The sequence below is a fragment of the Capricornis sumatraensis genome, chromosome 5, assembly GCF_032405125.1.
Source record: "Capricornis sumatraensis isolate serow.1 chromosome 5, serow.2, whole genome shotgun sequence".
Classification (NCBI taxonomy): Eukaryota; Metazoa; Chordata; class Mammalia; order Artiodactyla; family Bovidae; genus Capricornis; species Capricornis sumatraensis.
Genome location: NC_091073.1, coordinates 47,813,632 through 47,834,270, shown reverse-complemented (window position 1 = coordinate 47,834,270; position 20,639 = coordinate 47,813,632). Strand labels below are relative to the sequence as shown.

The 20,639-nt window shown below is 40.1% G+C and overlaps 1 protein-coding gene across 2 annotated transcripts in view; it reads right to left on the bottom strand.

Annotated features, from left to right (window-relative positions):
- The window catches only part of MAGI2 (membrane associated guanylate kinase, WW and PDZ domain containing 2), a 1,476,322-nt gene that overhangs the window by 330,079 nt on the left and 1,125,604 nt on the right, over positions 1 to 20,639 (bottom strand). For both annotated transcript variants that reach the window (XM_068972797.1, XM_068972798.1), the window contains exons 8-9: positions 10,722 to 10,843; positions 8,370 to 8,552 (exon numbers count right to left, since the gene is read on the bottom strand). In XM_068972797.1, the coding sequence (XP_068828898.1) occupies positions 8,370 to 8,552; positions 10,722 to 10,843 (305 nt within the window). The remainder of the gene's footprint in view (positions 1 to 8,369; positions 8,553 to 10,721; positions 10,844 to 20,639) is intronic.

The following is a 20,639-nucleotide window of genomic DNA, read 5'->3' as shown; positions in this document are numbered from 1 at the left end:
ATGGAATTCTCCAGGCAAGAATATTGGAGTGGGTTGTCATTTCCTACTTGAGGGGATTGTCCCAACCCAGGAATCAAACACAGGTCTCCGCACTGCAGGTGGATTCTTTGCCATCTGAGCTACCAGGGAAGACTGAACTCTGCTTGGGAGAGACATAATAGAAAGAAGCCAGCCCAGAGAGAAGCACGAGGACAAATGATGCCCAGAAGGACGAGGACCCTCAACAACCTAATATGTTTGCACTTTGAGGGAAAAAGGGGTACTTTAGTTGCTAAGTCATGTCCAACTCTTGGACCCCATGGACTGTAGTCTGTCAAGCTCCTCTGTCCATGGGATTCTCCAGGCAAGAATACTGGAGTGTGTTGCCATTTCCTTCTTCAGGGGATCTTCCCAACCCAGGGATAGAACTCATGTCTCCTGCATTGCATGTGGATTCTTTACCTCTGAGCCACCAGGAAAGTCAGAGGGGGAAAAGCATCATTTTAAGAAAGATATTGCCAAAAAAAATGAATAAAGAAAGAAAGACAAAGTGAAACTCCACAAAGCCGTTTACAGGGAAAAAAACGTATTAATGATATACCACCACTGGGGTGAGCAAACAAGTTAACAGAGCCATGATAATGCAAAACATGTACAGATATTACCGAAAGTAGTTGTAAAACTCAGTTGGGAAACTGGAGGAGAGCAGGTGGGGGATACAGGAGTTAAAGCTTCATCTCTTTCTAAAAGAAAGTACATAGAGGTTATTTCTAGAGCTGTTGAATTGAGATAACAGGGGCAGGACACAAGAGATTTTCATGCATTATAAATATTTCAATTTTTTTATCATGTGTGTGTATTGCTTTTATAAGTTTTAAAATTACATAAATATACATTCCCAACACTACTTCCAGAAACTTGGAATCAGCAGGTCTCAGGGCACAGGAAGCTGCATCTTTAAAATGCTCCCCAAGTGATTTGGACAAAGTTAATCTTATGCCCCTTTTAGAAAAGCCAATAAAGAGGTAGCAACCAGTAAAAGCAATAACTTCAATCTGCTCAAATGGAGAAATGCCAGGAGCCAGACAATGTCAGAATGTTGGTCTCCTGGACAGTTTCTTGCTATTTTACTAACTAAATGCGTAATTATTAAAAGATGGTGGTGGTGGGGGGGACACTAATGGGCTGTGAGTGATCTCATAATTCAACCCATCTATAGAAGATCTTCATCGATAGGTCAACTTTCTTTCCTCCTATATTTGTTGAAAACCATAAGCCTTGATTCAAAACTTAGCCAGGGAAAAACACAAAGCATCATGTAATGAGGGAAGCTTTTTAATGGGAGGATGTTAGATACGTCTCTTTTAGACTCTGCAGTTTCTACATAAGCCTTGCTACATCAATCTTGAGTTTCAAAATAATTTCAAGAATGTTCTCAGGATCTCTGGTGCCTACACATGATTGCTGGGATATGTTGAATCCTTAATAATCAGAAGTGGGATGGTTTCTGGGCACTATAGTAATTTCTCCTAAGGAAATGTCTCCTGTAAAATTATAGGACCATTAGGGATTGGCTCAATTAGTTGCTAAAAAGCAGCCAGGGGCATAGTATCCTTCTTTATCCTGTCTCCATCGCTTCCGAGAATCAGTGCTGACTGAGAAAGAAAGAATTCCCACTCTACCCTTGTTTCTGTAGTGCAGGACCATAAGTCAACGTTAGTAGAATAGACTTTTCTTTGTGTCCAAACAGACTATTAACTTCTCTTTGCCAAAACTAGAGACAATCTAGAGCTGCTGCTGCTGCTGCTGCTGCTGCTGCGTTGCTTCAGTCATGTCCGACTCAGTGTGACCCCAGAGACAGCAGCCTACCAGGCTCCCCTGTCCCTGGGATTCTCCAGGCAAGAATACTGGAGTGGGTTGCCATGTCCTTTTCCAATGCATGAAAGTGAAAAGTGAAAGTAAAGTTGCTCAGTCGTGTCCAACTCCTAGCGACTCCATGGACTGCAGCCTACCAGGCTCCTCCGTCCATGGGAATTGCCAGGCAAGAGTACTGGAGTGGGGGTGCCATTGCCTTCTCTGAATCTAATTAAAATATTTTCACGCTTGTTTCAATGTCAAATGAAATTGCTCACTTTTAAAATACTAATGATTTATTTTGTATATCTGTGGTGTCTATTATTTTTGTTGATTCTTTAGGTTCATTTATAGATGAAATCATCACAAAAAAGACATTAATTTTGTCCCTAACATGTACATGTGTTTTAAATTTTATCCAGAAACTGGAAAAGTTATTTGTTTTTGCTTTAATGGTAAACTATTGGGATTCCTTGGTGGTTTGGTGGTAAAGAATCTGCCTGCCAATGCAGGAGATGACTGGGTTGAGAAGATCCCCTAGAGGTAGAAATGGCAACCCACTCAAGTATTCTTGCCTGGAAAATTCCATGGGCAGAGGAGCCTAGCGGGCTACAGTCCATGGGATTGCAAAAAGAGTTTGGACATGACTTAGTGAATAAACAAACAAAAACTCAACAAAACTTAGTCCAATTAGCCGAAGGCAGAGCACCGAAGAATTGATGCTTTCGAACTGTGGTGTTGGAGAAGACTCTTGAGAGTCCCTTGGACTGCAAGGAGATCCAACCAGTCCATTCTGAAGGAGATCAGCCCTGGGATTTCTTTGGAAGGAATAATGCTAAAGCTGAAACTCCAGTATTTTGGCCACCTCATGCGAAGAGTTGACTCATTGGAAAAGACCCTGATGCTGGGAGGGATTGGGGGCAGGAGGAGAAGAGGACGACAGAGGATGAGATGGCTGGATGGCATCACTGACTCGATGGACGTGAGTTTGAGTGAACTCCGGGAGATGGTGATGGACAGGGAGGCCTGGCGTGCTGTGATTCATGGGGTCGCAAAGAGTCGGACACGACTGAACGACTGAACTGAACTGAACTGAACTGAGGCTGTATTGGAAAAGAGGAATTCAGAAAATTCAAATTTCACCTTTAAATTTCTGAAGTGTACCCATCCATCCATCCGTCCACCCACCCAACCAGCCACTAAGTATTTACTAAGTGCCTGTTATTTGCCTGGCACCGTTTTAAGTTCTAGGAATATACAAGTAAAGAAAACATCAATCATAGAGTAAATCTTGACACCTAATCTGTTAAAACTTACATGAGAAAACTTTTATATATAGGTATTCATGCATTTATATGCTTTTGTTTGAGGATATATGACCATACACTATTCTCTAATGTTTGCTACAAGCCTAAATAATTCATCATTACCATTAATTCATCAATTCATAATTCACAATCAATAATTATGATTTTTTTTACTCAATACTTCTCATACTTGATACCACTGAAGGTGAAATATTAACCTACACTGAGATGGCATATAAATCTTTTCCTAGGTATGCTTCACTACTGCGCTTTTGCATATTGTTATTTTCTTCTTCCTATGGCTCTCTTTAATTGTTCACCTAACAAATGTCTATTCAACATTCAAAACTCTCTCAGACATCATTTTCTGTGAGGTGATCCCTAAGCACTTTGCAATGAATCAAACCCACCTATCTTTGTACTCTTTCTGAACTTTGTACATATTTTTATTTGCACTGTTATCGATATTCACTAACAAATCACTCATTATGTCTATACTATAAACTTAAGGGTAGAAACATTTGTATCCTCATTTTTACATCCCAAATAATTATCAGAATGCCCGTCACATATGGATAGTCACTATTTGCTCAACTGAACAGCCATTCCCTCTACTGTAATTTATGGAATTTTAAACTCATATTATAATTAAAAATGAACACAATATTTTTGACTAATAAGCAGTAGATTTCAATATTATTTTCTGATGAGAGAAATTACCACCCCTAAAAAGACTAATAAAATTATTTAGTTAGAAACACACTTGAAAAAATTCAGTTGTGTCCTCCCCTAACTCTCCTGACTTAGTGCCAACAACCATGGTTATTACAGACTCATCCTATTCATACTGTGTTACAATTACTTGTTTATTTATGTAAAACTCCTCCTAGATGCAAACTCCTCAAGAGCCTGGCTATTGTCATATCCATCTTTGTAGTCCTGGTGGACAGCGATGACTGTGAAAAGCCAGAGCGTAACAAGTGTTTGTTGAATGAATCAACAGAAGAATAAATAGGATACAGTGAATAGAATGAAATCCTAGGTTCTTCTCTTCTTATTAGGACCTGTTCAGTGATCATCGTAAAAGAAGAAAATCAGCTAAATTCTAAATAAAATCTTTGACTTTGTTGTTGAGTAGGCTAACTTAGACTATAGGAACATGGCAAACGAGGAAAATAAATGAAAAGAAAAAAAGCACTATTGTGCAAGCCTTTTAATTTTGTGTTTTTATTTATTTATTTTTGCTTTGTGGCATGTGGGATCTTATTTCCTTGACCAGGGATTGAACCTGTGCTACCTGCAATAAAAGAGCAGAGCACTAATCACTGGACTGCCAGGGAATTCCCTTTGTTTTTTAAGTTTACACTGAAAGAAGTTTTTTCTATTTCTGAAACATGGAATAGTGGATTGGACGAGAGAAAAAAGTAACTGGGTCCTTTATAATGAAAAGAAATGAGTTTGTTACTTCACCAAGGAAATGAAAGACTTATATGCTAAGAACTATAAAACACTAATATGGAAAACTGAAGATGACTCAAAAGAAATGGAAAAATATCCCATGTGCTTATATTGGAATAATTAATACTGTTAAAATGGTCATACTTCCCAAAGCAATCTACAGATTTAATCTGATCCCTATCAAATTACTTATGACAGTTTTCAAAGAACTGGAATAAATAATCCTAAAATTCATATGGAACCATAAAAGACCCAGAATTGCCAAAGCAGTCCTGAAGATAAAGAAGCAGTAAGAGGCATAGTGCTTCCAGATTTTAGACAATACTACAAAGCTACAGTAATCAAAACAGTGTGGTACTGGCACCAAGAAACATGGATTAAAGGAATGAACAGAGAGCACCAAAAAAAACCCATGCATCTATAGCCAATTAGTCTTCGACAGAGGAGGCAAGGATATACAATGGAAAAAAGCCTCTTCAGCAAGTGGTGTTAGAAAAGCTGAACAGCCACAGATACATCAATGATGTTGGAACATAACTTTCTCACCATGCACAAAAATAAACTCAAAATGGCTTGCTGCTGCTGCTGCTAAGTCACTTCAGTCGTGTCCGACTCTGTGTGACCCCATAGACGGCAGCCCACCAGGCTTGCCCATCCCTGGGATTCTCCAGGCAAGAACACTGGAGTGGGTTGCCATTTCCTTCTCCAATGCATGAAAGTGAAAAGTGAAAGTGAAGTCGCTCAGTCATGTCCAACTCTTAGCGACCCCATAGACTGCAGACTACCAGGCTCCTCCATCCATGGGATTTTCCAGGCAAGAATACTAGAATGGGGTGCCATAAGACATATATAAAACATGACAGCATTAAACTCCTAGAAGACCACATAGGCAAACATTCTCTGACATAAATTGTACCACTGTTTTCTTAGGTCAGTCTCCCAAGGAAATAGAAATAAAAACAAAATAAACAAATGAGCCTAATCAAACTTACAAGCTTTTATATAGCAAAAGGGTGAAATAAAACCAGAACAAAACAAAAAGAAATCCTAAGGAAAGGGAGAAAGTATCTGAAAACTATATGACAGACATGGGCTTTTTTCCAAAATATATAAGGAACTCATACAGCTCAGTAACAGCAACAATGAAACAACCCAGTGAAAAATGGGCAGAAGACCTAAGTAGACATTTCTCCAAAATAAGAAGATGGCCAATGGGCACAAGAACAGATGCTCAACATTGCTAATCATTAGAGAAATGCAAATCAAACCTATAATGGGGTACCACCTCATATGGGTCAGAATGGCCATCATTAAAGTCTACAAATAATAAATGCTGGAGAGGATGTGGAGACAAGGGAACTCTCCTACACTGTTGGTAGGCATGTAAGTTGGTGCAGCCACTGGAAAACAGTACACAGTTTCCTCAGAAAGCTAAATATAGAATTCCCATATGATCCAACAACCCTACTTCTGGGCATATAAGCAAACAAAACTATAATTCAAAAAGATACATGAACCCCTATGTTCACAGTAACACTGCTCACAATAGCCAAGATATGGAAACAGTCTACACGTCCATCAGAACACGAATGGATAAAGAAGATGTGGTACGCATATCCAATGGACACTACTAAGCCATAAAAAGAACAAAATAATGCCATTCGTAGCAACATGCATCCAACTAGAGGTTTCATCTAAGTGAAGTAAGTCAGAAAGACCAATACCATCTGATATCACTTATTTGTAGAATCTGAAACATGACACAAATGAACTTATCTATGAAACAGGAGCAGAATCAGGGACATAAAGAACAGATGCAGTGGTTGCCCAGGGAGAAGTGGCTGCAGGAGGGGTGGAGAGTGAGGTTGGGGTTAGCAGATGTAAGCTTTTATATATAGGATGGATAAACAATAAGGTCCTGCTATACAGCACAGAAAAATGTATTTAATATCCTATGATAAACCAAAATGGAAAAGAATATAAAAAATGATGTATAACTGAATCATTTTATAGCAGAAATTAACACAACATTGTAAATCAACTATACTTCAATAAAAATATTGAGCAAAAAAAGAGAAATGAGTTTGTTAAATATTTCACTGAAGTTCAGAAGCATTGGGGATCACTTTCCCTCTACTAGATGGTTATTAACTCCATAGTTTCCTTATATTCTAGTTGAAAATGACAGACTGCTTTTTAACTGAGTCTTTTGATGTTTCTCTATGATTTGGGGGCAACGTGAAGGTGTTGACTATTTAGTAAAATCTCACCAGATGAGCAGCAGAGTTGGACATTCTCTAACTTACTCTTAGAAAAGTATGTACACATGACTTTTACAATAATAGCATTTGAAAAATGTGATGAGTTTTGAAACTACTCAAATTTATGAAAATGTAACATCTATTAAACACCTTTCTCACTAGTGAGTGGCAGTGACAAATATACTCATGAGGTGACCCTGAAAAGATATTATTTCCATAGGAACCATTTACTAAACAGTCATCTTTGAAATTAAAAATATCAGATGAAGACCTCAATTTTATCTTGTCTCTTCATATACAAACCACTTTAAAATCCACAGAATTGCAATCAATAAATATATAGGGAATACAAATGGTATAACTTTTCCTCAAAAGTAATTCTTTATCTACCAAGATCCATGGACTTCAGTAAGTAAATACCATAAATTATATCAATAGTGAGTAAAGTGTGAAATGGTAAAATATAGTTACTGCATTTTGTAATTTTCTAAGATATTTGAAAAGACCCTAATGCTGGGAAAGACTGAGGGCAGGTGGAGAAGGGGACGACAGAGCATGAGATGATTGGATGGCATCACCGATTCAATGCACATGAGTTTGGGTGAACTCCAGGAGTTGGTGATGGACAGGGAGGCCTGGCATGCTGTGGTTCATTGGGGTCACAAAGAGTTGGACACGACTGAGTGACGGGACTGAACTGAAGACATTTCAAAAACAATATTCCAAAATTCTTGAATTAATATTTTAAATATACAAGATCAAATTTGATTTCTTCTCTATTTTCCAGATGAGGAAAGTAGTATTCATAAATTATGGGACTAATTCCAGGTCATGGACCAAGTAGGAGAATTTAAAAATCAGACTACAAAATCAAAAGTTCATTGTGATTTTTTTCTACCTCTGTGCATCTTTCATATTTCCTTGCCCTTAACAATTAGACTCTGCATTTCCATGTTAAATGAATTTAAATCATAATTTGATAGACATCCAAGTACATGCATATTAAAATTAATTCATAAAGACTACAGAAAAAATCTTATGTATTAAAATACTATATGGGAATATATAAAGATGAATAACATTAATATTTTTTTTTCCTATGAGATAAGCAAGCATATTTAAATAACTAACCTGGGAAATTTAGCCTGAGAATACTATAAGATTAACACAGATTTTTAAAACATCAATAGCTTTTTATAAGCTAGAAAAATATGAAATGTTAATCAAACTTCTAAGAAGGGACTCCAGAAATAAATTAGAAAAGTGTCAATCTCCAGGGTTCGCTGAATGCAGCAAATAGAGGGGCATTCAGAAAAATGAAACAAAAATGGTATTTAGAGTTCCAAACTACTTCAATTTGATGTCATTAAATTCAGGGGAGACATGATGTGTGGTTTCCCTTCAGTGAAATGACCTCTGACCTTCAAATTAAAAACACAAAAAGAAGCTTCTCACATTTGTCTTAGAAAAGACATTGCAAAACAATTTTCTAAAGTTTTAAAGGACTCACCTGTTTCCATTTTCCCATCTTGTGCTGCAGGCCCGTCGGGAATCACGCTTTTCACCTGCAGAAACTCGTCAGGCTCGTCTCCGCCAATGATGGTAAATCCAAACCCCATGTTGCTCTTTTTGAGTGTGGTGCTGAGAAACGTTCCCTTCAATTGGGAGGCATCCCGGGTAAAGAGTGGCTTTTCTACTGGTCAGTAAAAGTTAAAAAAGAAAAAGCATGGCGGTTAAGGCACGTTCTTACAGGGCGAAAGTCAGCCACTGAACAGCAACCCCAAGTGCAACTGTCGGGTTAATTACGGCAAATGCAAGCAGGTGTGACTGTGAGAGCAAACCTCTAAGCACTTGCCACAAACACAGAGCCGGCCCAAGAATCCAAGAAAACGTGACAGAGCTTCTGGGTTTAGACAGAGTTTGTTAAGTCAGTGCGTCTACTCACTAACCTCACTTTCTTATGCTTAAAAAGGGCTGAACAGACAAAGACAAAGCCTGACGTCATCCAGACACATGTGGATCCATTCCTCTTGTTCTGAAAGGGTCCAGGTAGGAGGCTTGTGTAAGAGGCTGGGCCTGCCCAAAACCTTGAAGGGAGAGGACTAGAAAACCAGAATGGACTATTTTGTCTGACAAAAAGTAGGAGCACTGGAATGTTAGCACCTCCTCAAATGTCTAAATTGATTAGAAAGAATGCCTAGAGGTGGGATTGAGTTAGCTTTTGCTTATAAGATACTATGAAGATAACCAGATAAATCTGTTTCTTACTGATCTGATAGCAATTAGTATACTCTAAAATGTGAGCAAGTGGCAAGTCAGTGGCTCTAAATATAATCATGAATGTAAAAGTAACACAGTTTGTAGCAATATGTTGACACATTTAAATTATATACCCAAATAATCTGAAAAGAACTTGAACCCACTCATATAGGTTTAACTAGTGATTTGTTTTCCAGCTATGATCTGTAATAAGTATAAGTGAGTGAAAGTCACTCAGTCATGTCTGACTCTTTGCGACCCCATGGACTATACAGTCCGTGGGATTCTCCAGGCCAGAATCCTGGAGTGGGTAGCCTTTCCCTTCTCCAGGGGATCTTCCCAACCTACATATTTCAAATGCTTTAAAAATAATAGTCATGCTATTAATAGCTATGCTTTAAATGCTATGCAGTCAAGTATATTTATATATGTTTATTTTTAGTTGTTCTACTTTGAGTGATATGATTAAATATTTATAAAAACCAGACTGTAGCCGGTGACTAAGTTTAAATATTCTGTTATTGCTCCATTTTGGGTGATATGTAATGGATAAACTATAAAGTAATGAGGGCCATATACTGGGATTTTACATTGTTTTGTTGTGGCTTAATCCTTAAACCATGTCTGACTCCTTTGTAACCCCATTGATGGTAGCCAGCCAGGCTCCTTTGTTCAGGCGATTTCCCAGGCAAGAAGACAGCACTGGGTTGCCATTTCCTTCTCCAGGTCATCTTCACCACCCAGGGATTGAACCCTATCTCTGGCATTGGCAGGGGGGTTCTTTACCCCTGAGCCACCAGAGAAGCCCTTACATTGTTTACATGTCACACATATCTTTAAAAAAGAGGGCTTCTTTAAAATATAAATGCCACCTATGTTTCCTTTATGAAAATAAAGTTTACAATTTGGAGAGAAGTTCAGTGTGAGACTTTTACATTCATCTTGATGATCCTGCGGTGAAAGCGTGTGAATTCATCCGCAGGCATAACTAGGCCTCCCAACTACCAGTGCCTCCCTCGTGCTTTCACGTGTAAGAGCTCACTAAACTGTGAAAAGTGTGTGCAGCATCTCATCCCCGCACGCGGCTCCAGGTGAATTCAGGTGCAGCAAGCGGCCCAGGACATACCGATGCGCCAGGGCCTCCCGGGGAGGTGGCTCCCGTGGTAAGACAGGTCACTCACGCTGCGGGACCGCTCCCGGGCGGCGAGGGGGCGGGCGGGTTTGGGCCTAGGTACTGTCGATGAGGAGCTGTCTACTGTCACAAAGGAGAACAAGCCTCATTCTCGTGCTTGGTCATTTGAGGGCAAACTTATGAGTCTCTATGAATCTCTGCCCTTTACGGTATCACTGTCACACCCACTCATCTCCACCTGGCAACCTGCTATAAATTCCTGTGCAGTGCTGCCCCAGTGTTAACTTCACTCCTGATTGCTAAGTACATGCTTTTAGAGCCAGAGCAAACACCCAGCTAAAGCTAACTGAGGGGTCTGGGGAAAGCAAATCAATTATATGAAAGGGTTGGAGCTAAAGGCATATTTGGAAGAGCAGGCAATTTGAGAGACAGTCTTTCCCTTTGAAACAATGAGTGTTGACAGGTACTAACCTCGGAAACCTGGGGCCTGCAAGGGCTTTGTTCCAAGTTCTGTGTGGGGCATGTTATGCTGCTGTAGCTTCCTTTTTGCTTCCAGGACAGGGTTTTCAAACTGTGTTCTTCTATTTATGTGGCTGAAAAATAAAATTTCAAATTAGAATAATAATGGGGCAAAGTCATTTAAGAAAACAAATGGATAGCTCTACAGAATGCGGCTGAGTACGAGGTACCTTACATGATTATAGTTGAAACCCCACCAGGCCTCTGCTGGGGCGGCTTGTGTACAATGCATGCTTCTGTGACAAGAGAGTTCTCAATAGCTCTTTCATATGGTATTGTATTTAAATTATGCATGATTCAGCTAAAAGAGCTAGAATATGCACTTACTTTCTCGTCTACTGTGTTGATTTGAGTTTGGTGCACTTAAATATGTGGCCAACAAATGAAATTTATACCAAATGGTGCTGAAGAAAAAAGGGTAATCTAAGCTTTGTAAAATTCAACAAGATAAGTATAAGGGCAATTCACTGATTGTCTTACTCTTATAGCAACTAAAGTCTACACATTTTAGAAATTGGCAGACCTGTATTAAAGGGCTCGAATATGGGGAGAAAGATCCCTAACGATGTATACGTGTGGAATTTATGTTAACAACATTAAGTTGTAGAATACCTTTAGGATGACTGATGCTGAGAGATCAGTCAAAAGGAGAGTATTTACAGTCTTCCTAGTGAGATAATAAACTTTCAGATATCAAGTACAGAGTATCTTTAAGCAAGTATGGATCAGCTAAACTAAGGGCTTAGACTTTAAGAATTCCTTATAGTATCCTTAAAGTATAATCCATATTTGTATAAAATTTGAAGTTCTTTATCCATAGAAAGGGTGGGAACCACAATCCCCCCTAGTAATACTCATGTAACTATTTTTTCTGCATATGCCTCACCAGAGGTTTGCCATGTACACTGATTTTGGTTCTTTGTACAAAAAAACTAGGGTTATGGTATGAGAGTATGAAGAGGAGAGGGCTTAGAAGAGGAATGAACAATTAGTACTTAAGAGACTTCCCTGGTAGCTCAGATGGTAAAGAGCCTGCCTGCAATGTGAGAGACCCAGGTTCGATCCCTGAGTCAGGAAGATCCTCTGGAGAAGGAAATGGCAACCCACTACAGTACTCTTGTCTGGAAAATCCCATGGACAGAGGAGCCTGGCGGGCTACAGTCCATGAGGTTGTAAGCAATGGACATGACTGAATGACTTTCACTTTTACTTTCTGTGCCAGGTACCATATATAAATTTTCTCAGTTAAGTCTCATGACAATAGCTAGAATTCTAATTGTCCCCATTTTAAAGGTGATGAGACTGACACACAAGAGACTGAATGACTTGCTCTAAATCACATTCCTGGAGGTGAACAGGCTGGAACATGTCTCTAAAAATGCATCCTTTACCTACAAACCTTCTCTTTCTCAATGTATGATTTCACACTGAAAAGTGCACACATGATGTGCACACACAGTCCTCTCATCTTAGGTCTATATTCATAAGAAACAAAAGGAGGTAAGAGAAACCAAATCTTAACCACCAATTTGCTGTTAATATGAATAAGATAATTCCTGTTGTGAAGAACTAAAGAGCCTCTTGATGAAAGTGAAAGAGGAGAGTGAAAAAGTTGGCTTAAAGCTCAACATTCAGAAAACGAAGATCATGGCATCTGGTCCCATTGCTTCATGGCAAATAGATGGGGAAACAGTAGAAACAGTGGCTGACTTTATTTTTTGGGGCTCCCAAATCACTGCAGATGGTGGCGACAGCCATGAAATTAAAAGATGCTTACTCCTTGGAAGGAAAGTTATGACCAACCTAGAGAGCATATTCAAAAGCAGAGACATTACTTTGCCAACAAGGGTCTGTCTAGTAAAGGCTATGGTTTTTCCAGTAATCATGTATGGTTGTGAGAGTTGGACTATAAAGAAAGCTGAGCACTGAAGAATTGATGCTTTTGAACTGTGGTGTTGGAGAAGACTCTTGAGAGTCCCTTGGACTGCAAGGAGATCCAACCAGTCCATTCTAAAGGAGATCAGTCCTGAGAGTTCATTGGAAGGACTGATGTTGAAGCTGAAATTTCAATACTTTGGCCACCTGATATGAAGAACTGACTCATTGGAAAAGACCCTGATGCTGGGTAAGATTGAAGGTGGGAGGAGAAGGGGACGAGAGAGGATGAGATGGTTGGATGGTGTCACCGACTTAATGGACATGAGTTTGAGTAAACTCCGGGAGTTGGTGATGGACAAGCAGGCCTGGAGTACTGCAGTCCATGGGGTCGCAAAGAGTTGGACATGACTGAGTGACTGAACTGAATTGAATTCCTGTTGAGGCAGAAAAGCGATTGCCAGAAACCTGCCAAGATGACTGCAGTATCTAAGTACTTGCTCACAAGAGCTGGGGCAGGGGAGCTGCTGCCACACAGACTCTGGGGTCAGTGAGTCCTGGATTCAAAATCCAGCTCTGCTGCTTGATTAGCTGTGTGACCCTGCACAAATTATTAAGCCTGAAACTTTAGCATCTTCCATCTCTCAGATGGGCATAATACTGCCTCCCCTCCAGGAGTGACTGTAAGCGAAAGGTGCATGGTGATGCAGCCAAAGGGGAAGGTACAGAGATGAGTCAGGGCAGAGTTGGAAATAATATTTCTGATGTAATAGAAGATTTCAACTCGAATCAGCGGACTTCCCTCATAGCTCAGTTGGTAAAGAATCTGCTGTAATGCAGGAGACCCTAGTTCGATTCCTGAGTCAAGAAGACCTGCTGGAGAAGGGAACAGCTACACACTCCAGTATTCTTGGACTTCCCTTGAGGCTCAGCTGGTAAAGAATCCACTTACAATGTGGGAGACCTGGGTTCGATCCCTGGGTTAGGAAGATCCCCTGGAAAAGGGAAAGGCTACTCACTCCAGTATTCTGGCCTGGAGACTTGCATGGACTGTATAGTCCACGGGGTCACAAAGAGTCAGACACAATTGAGTGACTTTTACTTTCACTGGCATCAGCAGTACTCTATCAGGCCTCTCCTCTCTTCCTGTGAGACTTAGAGTATCAGTGGTGAAGCAGCTGAAGCAAGACAGCCTGGGTTTGAGGTAGCGTCTGAGGCTAATTACTAAGTTCTCTGACCATCGATATCCTCATCTGCAAAATGGGGACAATAATATCTACTCCTTGGGGTTGCTGTGAAGATATGAGAAGTAATATTTGCAAAGTACAGATATACAGGGAGAACCCCACAATTATAAAGTACAGTTGTTTATTCTTCAAGGCAGTTATTCCCTATACCTATATTTGTAAGTGCAATTGCTGTTGCTATCATTATTTCTACAATGCTTTTCCCATCTGTCCCATAACTCCTTCTCCACCCTCACCCAGCAACATTCCAAACCTGTTTTATGCTCCTCCCTTTGGTTCTCACATAAAACCTTCAACAAACTTCTGTCATCAGTTTATTTATTTTCTTATACATTGACTCACTGTTGAGAGAATTTGAGGCCCTTTTTAAAGAACAACAACAAGGAGAAGTAAACAAAATCCATGGTGAAGTTAGCTGAGTTTAGGTGGAAGATCAAGAGACAAAATTAATGATATAGGATCCTATTTGTTTACTAGAGTTATGCTGCAAATTAGTATTGAGCTTTCAAGCTGCTAATCCAGCAGGAAAAAGAAACAAATTATATCCTTTGGAATATTTAAGATAAACTCAAGATGGTTGTTCTAAAGGACATAGTATTCCTGATAGTCAGGCTCATGAGATCATTCTTTCTGGGTTTTGGATAAAGATATTTTTGTGATGTAGTGTATAACATCTTAAATGATAATGTCACAATAATTAATCTAACAACCTGATCATACTGTGTTTTAATGATTGATTTTCATATTTATTTCCTTCTCAATATTGTACATACTTGTGTATAGGGTCCACAGGTTATTCAACTTTGTATACAAAGCACTGGACACAGCGAGAGACAACATCAGTTCAGTTCAATTCAGCTCAGTTGCTCAGTCGTGTCTGACTCTTTGCGACCCCATGAACTGCAGCATGCCAGGCCTCGCTGTCCATTACCAACTCCTGGAGTTCACTCAAACTCATGTCCATCGAGTTGATGATGCCATCCAGCCATATCATCCTCTGTCTTCCCCTTCTCTTTCTGCCCCCAATCCCTCCCAGCATCAGAGTCTTTTCCAATGAGGCAACTCTTCGCATGAGGTGGCCAAAGTACTGGAGTTTCAGCTTTAGCATCAGTCCTTCCAAAGAAATCCCAGGGCCGATCTCCCTCAGAATGGACTGGTTGGATCTCCTTGCAGTCCAAGGGACTCTCAAGAGTCTTCTCCAACACCACAGTTCAAAAGCATCAATTCTTTGGTGCTCTGCCGTCTTCACAGTCCAACTCTCACATCCATACATGACCACTGGAAAAACCACAGCCTTGACTAGACAGACCTTAGTCGGCAAAGTAATGTCTCTGCTTTTGAATATGTTATCTAGGTTGGTCATAACTTTCCTTCCAAGGAGTAAGCGTCTTTTAATTTCATGGCTGCAGTCACCATCTGCAGTGATTTTGGAGCCCCCCAAAATAAAGTCTGACACTGTTTCCACTGTTTCCCCAGAGAGACAACATATATATATATATATATATATGTTGTTAAATGTTGAGTATGTATTTTAAAATTTTTCTCTGCAAATATATGTTATTAATTTTGAGAAACTAGAAACAGTTCTGAGGTGTCCTGAAGTTACCATATTTCTTCATTTCCCAACTATTCTGTTTCTGTTTCTCTAGGTCATTATTCATCATGTACATAACTTTATCCTTAGAAAATACATTACAAGAACTTTCTGGGGTAGTTTTACTACACAGTTGGATTCCTCCAACTTGCCACATGCATGTAATTACTTCCTTAGAAAAGTCAAGGTGCAGCCACTTGCTTTATGGAAACTATGTTGAAAAGATTCCATTCACCATTAAACTGAAGTTCTACATTTCACAGAGAATGAAAAATACCAATGAACTCATCTAGTGTGACTTGTACCTGACAAATAGTGGAAGCTGTGGATGGCTTTCGTGTCCTGATCTAATTGCTATAGAAGATTTACATTGTCACAAATAGAGTCATTCATTTAAAATTTAAAATGCTCCCAAGCTTTAAAAGACCTATCACAAAGAAATATGATTGTCACTGAGTAAGGAAGCCGTCTTCCTTGTGCTTCCAGTATGAATAGCTTCTAGCCCTTTTAGCAAGGATTTGGGGGCCCTACAATGTGTAAAAGGATGTGAATGGCATATGCACCCCTCCTCTCCATTTTTTTAAAGACTCTATGAAGGAATTATTAGCCAGCTCATCCAGCTCTGTACAGCACAGGAAACTATCAAAAATTCTTATTCTTATATCTAGTCTATTATTAGATTTTAGTAATAGAATTTTTAGGTGTTAAGAGCTAAGGGGGTGAGAGACGTATTCTGAGGAGGGTAGACCCCAACAGCCCCATTTCAGAAATGAAAGACTACTGATATGAGATCCTTCCATATGGGAATGGCAAAAGGACATTCAAGGATGCCCTTCCACCACCTGTTCTCTCAGTATAGTTACTCATTTGCAGCTTACCTCTCCCACCCTCTTTCATTACGGAATGGAAACATAAGATAAGTTTGCATGTGGCAGTACTTTGTAGTTCTGGATCAATCTGAATAACATAACAACAACAAAAAACAAACAAACAGAGAATTCAGGCACACCTTAACTCAACGGAGTCACAATCTCCAAATGGGGTATACAGCTTGACATTAAAAAAAAAAAAAAAAAAAAAAGCTTTCCAGATCACTCTCTTGTGCAGCTAGGGTTGCAGTCCCTAGAGATGGAAGCTGCGAAGGTGTACAAAGGTGTCCTTTATTCAACTAGAAGTGTCTTTCTGTACTCGGCCTTGGGGAGTATTAACAAATGTTCTTTCGGTCAAGAAGAGAGGACACATGCAAATGAAAGTTTCAGACATGCACAGAGGGAAGGAAATATTTATGCCGGATTGGATGACATGCTGCCAAAAGTAGTCACAGGTCGGAGTCCTGTTTGACTGACACCTCCTTCACTGTGGGGAGGAAATGGAAGAAACAAGGGGAATGCCTCATGTCCTGAGCCCGTTAGTACACACAGGACAGGTCTGCTGGGCCAAGGCCGTGGTCTGACCCTCACTAACAGTGCTCTGTCCATAGTCCAACCTGTTCACTCCCCCATCTTGCTTCTCCTGGGTTTGTGGAGAGAGACATTTTTTAGCACATAGTCACCAATAACACTTTTTGCACCCACTGGCCACTCTCACATCATCTTGACTTCAGTTGACAGTTTAGAAATAGATCTTTGGGTCACTGTGAGAGAGGAAGAAAGTACCTTTCAAATAGAGATTGTACCACAAGTAAAATATTTCCAAGGTGATCAAGGTGGCTGCACTAATTACTCCAAAGCATGAGGTAGCCTGTGCTCAAGAAATGTTTGTCACATAAATATCTGGATGGAGGCAGGCAGGCATGAAAGGTCATAGATCTTGCTGTTTTCCAGTTTAACTCTCCCATAAAATATATGTTGTGACAGAACTTCAGGTGAAGCTTAGGGCCAGTTTATGAGCTATAAGCAATCTGCATCTGGGTAATGACCCATGGAATCCTGCAAAACCGAGAATCTTCCAAGACTTCCTTGTGATAGTGAAAAAGTCATTCACTTTGTTAGGAAAGATGTGGACCTGCTCTCTTATGTCACAACAGAGATGTGCTCATATGGAAAGGCACTATGTAAGGGACAAAATGTGGGAACACCAGGAGGCAACCACTCAGCACTGGATGTGGGAAGGTGAGCTTGATGTTTGGGGATGCTGTTCAGTATGTCATCCTGCCTATGCAAACCTGCTCTTCCCAAAATCTATTTTATTTGGAGTACATTTTTTAAAGAGAATAATTCCTGAGTAGAATCACAGTATGAATTTCCTGGTTGCTTGGGATTCCATAATTTTTCTTTGACCCTAATTCTGACTCCCACACTCCAGGATGGTTAGCAAAGTGCATGTTGCCTCCTCACATCTGAAGCCCTAAACTGCAGCTACATGGGCAGCCAAAGACATACTCTGCTCCCGGCCCTGTCTATAATTTTTATTCACTTTAAAACAAACTTTGAGAAGATCTGATAAAGTTTTCTCTACTATTGGGTCTAGATAAATGGAATAAAAGCTTCCTTTTGCTTCAGTAACTAATAAGACAATAATAACACTGCAGGGATCTTCTGGGGCCAATCCTCTCGACAGAAAGTGGGAGAGGCACTGTATTAAGAACTTGGTCACTGCAGTTATGTTGCTGGCATTTACATCCAAGCCTCCCCCCCAGTCCCATCCTAGAATATGTTCTTGGATACATTATTTACCCTCTCTGTGCTTCAGAATTTTTCATCTTAAAGATGGGATGAAAGTAATATCACCTCATAAAGTTGTTGCACATGTTAAATAAGTTGAGTATATCACTTAAGACCAGTCAATCAGTTCAGTTGCTCAGTCGTGTCTGACTCTTTGCGACCCCATGAATTGCAGCACGCCAGGCCTCCCTGTCCATCACCAATTCCCGGAGTTCACTCAAACTCATGTCCATTGAGTCAGTGATGCCATCCAGCCATCTCATCCTCTGTCGTCCCCTTCTCCTCCTACCCTCAATCCCTCCCAGCATCAGGGTCTTTTCCAGTGAGTCACCTCTTCGCGTGAGGTGGCCAGTACTCAATAAATGCTATTGTGCTTCATCAAACATTTGTTTCTCAAATGGTCTTTGCTGGGCACTGTGGTAAGGGGTGCAAGGATGGGCAAAGATCAATCAGACACATAGACTAGCAGGGGAGATAAAACAGAAACAAAAAGAGCTATAAAATAGGCTTTCCATAATATGATGTGTGCCTCACATTGTTTTGAAAATATAAATTTTAAAAGCACTAGTTCAAAGACTAATGTTTTAAATATACTTTATCTTTAAAAATGAGCTTTGGATAAATGGAATAATTAAATCTATTTCACTTGGAGCATAAAAAAAAAAAGAAACAGACTAATAGAATCCTGCCTCTTGAAAGATTTCTTCCCAGTTCTAACACTCAAGTGATCATTTTCTTTCTATGAATGCTCATTCATTATTCCCTACTGTACCTGAGGGAAATGTAGATTTGCTTTATGAATGTGGGTAGGAAGATTGAGTCACTCACATGTTCTCTTGCTCTTTCTGGACATGACGGTGTCTGATCTGGAGTCATAGTGTCCAGGTCAGAGGTAGACTCATGGGCAACTAAGAAGAGTATTCTTACATAGGTGCTGAAACTCTCACAGCTAAGGAGTCTGCTCCCCCACCCCGCTCCAGGCAGAGCTTCCCAAATGTGGGTATATTTTCAGATAAATGAGCCCTCTTCTCTTCCCCAGTAGTAGTACTACCTTAAGACACTGACATGTAATATGTAATGTGTATTTTATGTGTATCTTATATAGAAGTGGGATTCATCACCTAGCCATTACTATTCACCAATTACATGGCAAACTTGATATTTTACTCTCAGCAGAAATGACATTGTGCCCTATCATTCATGTCATGAAGCCCCCAGGACCTATCAGTTATGTAGACTCATTTTCCAAAATTGCCAGTAGGCATGCATTTAAAAAGGTTTTCTATCCATTTCTTCTCATTTTCATAAAACATCTGTCTTAAATTTTATTGCTGGGTGCAGGAGGAGGTTATTGTTATCATAGGTATTGCTAACCTTTTGCTTCTAGATTGAGCAAAAGTAGTGAGTTATAAACTTAGAGGTATGATAGAGTTTATCTAAAAGAAAACTAAATGATAACACTATTTCAACATCTTTCTGTATTGAGACAAAACTAGATAAACTGCTCCTCCACTGGTATCTGTCAACTCTGTTCAAAGACTCATTGACTTCAGTCTTTCAAGTCTCATTTACACATTCGTCAATGTATCAGTGTGCAACACACTGGGAACACAGAAATGGATGCAATACAACCCTTTCACCAAGGAGGTCTATATTCCAATGGGGAAGACATATGAGGTTTGTCTGCCTGGATTTGTCTAGGACTAAAGGACTTCCCTGGTGGCTACTGGTGGCTCAGATGGTAAAGCGTCTGTTTACAATGCGGGAGACCCAGGTTCGATCTCTGGGTCGGGAAGATCCTCTGGAGAAGGAAATGGCAATCCACTCCAGTACTACTGCCTGGAAAATCCCATGGACAGAGGATCCTGGTAGGCTACAGTCCATGGGGTCGCAAAGAGTTGGACATGACTGAGTGACTTCACTTACTCACTTAAAGGGTTTCCCAGGGTGTGGGACTTTCTGTGCTAATACCTGGAGATTCCTAGGTAAATTGGGATGAGCTGGTCACTCTGTAAGCAGCCAGAAAATTTGTATGCACAAAGTGAGGACTCAAAAGAAAAGACAACTGAATCTGGGGGTTCGGGGAAATTTCACAAGGGAAGTGACTCTTGAGCAGATTCTAGAAGGAGAGATGTATTTTGCCAGATGGAGAAAAAGCCATTTCAGGGAGAGAATGGTGGATTCAAAAGTGTTCAGGAACAAATTCTATCCTGCTCAGTGACTGCACAGGGATGGTGCCTACACCTGCTACATTTCCGTGTGGGTGGTGGTGTGGGAGCAGGGGTGTAGGGGAGAGGATGAGTGATGGGACAAGAAGAATACTTCCAAGTCATGGGACGAGGTTCTATTTTGTTTCAAAGTCTCCGCACTTCCACTGTGGCTTTAGTCTAAACGATGATCACAGCTTTGAAAACTTTCCATTCTGGAAGATGTGCCTGTTTCCTGAACATGGGCAGATTAGAGAATGAGTTTCACCATATTAACCACATGG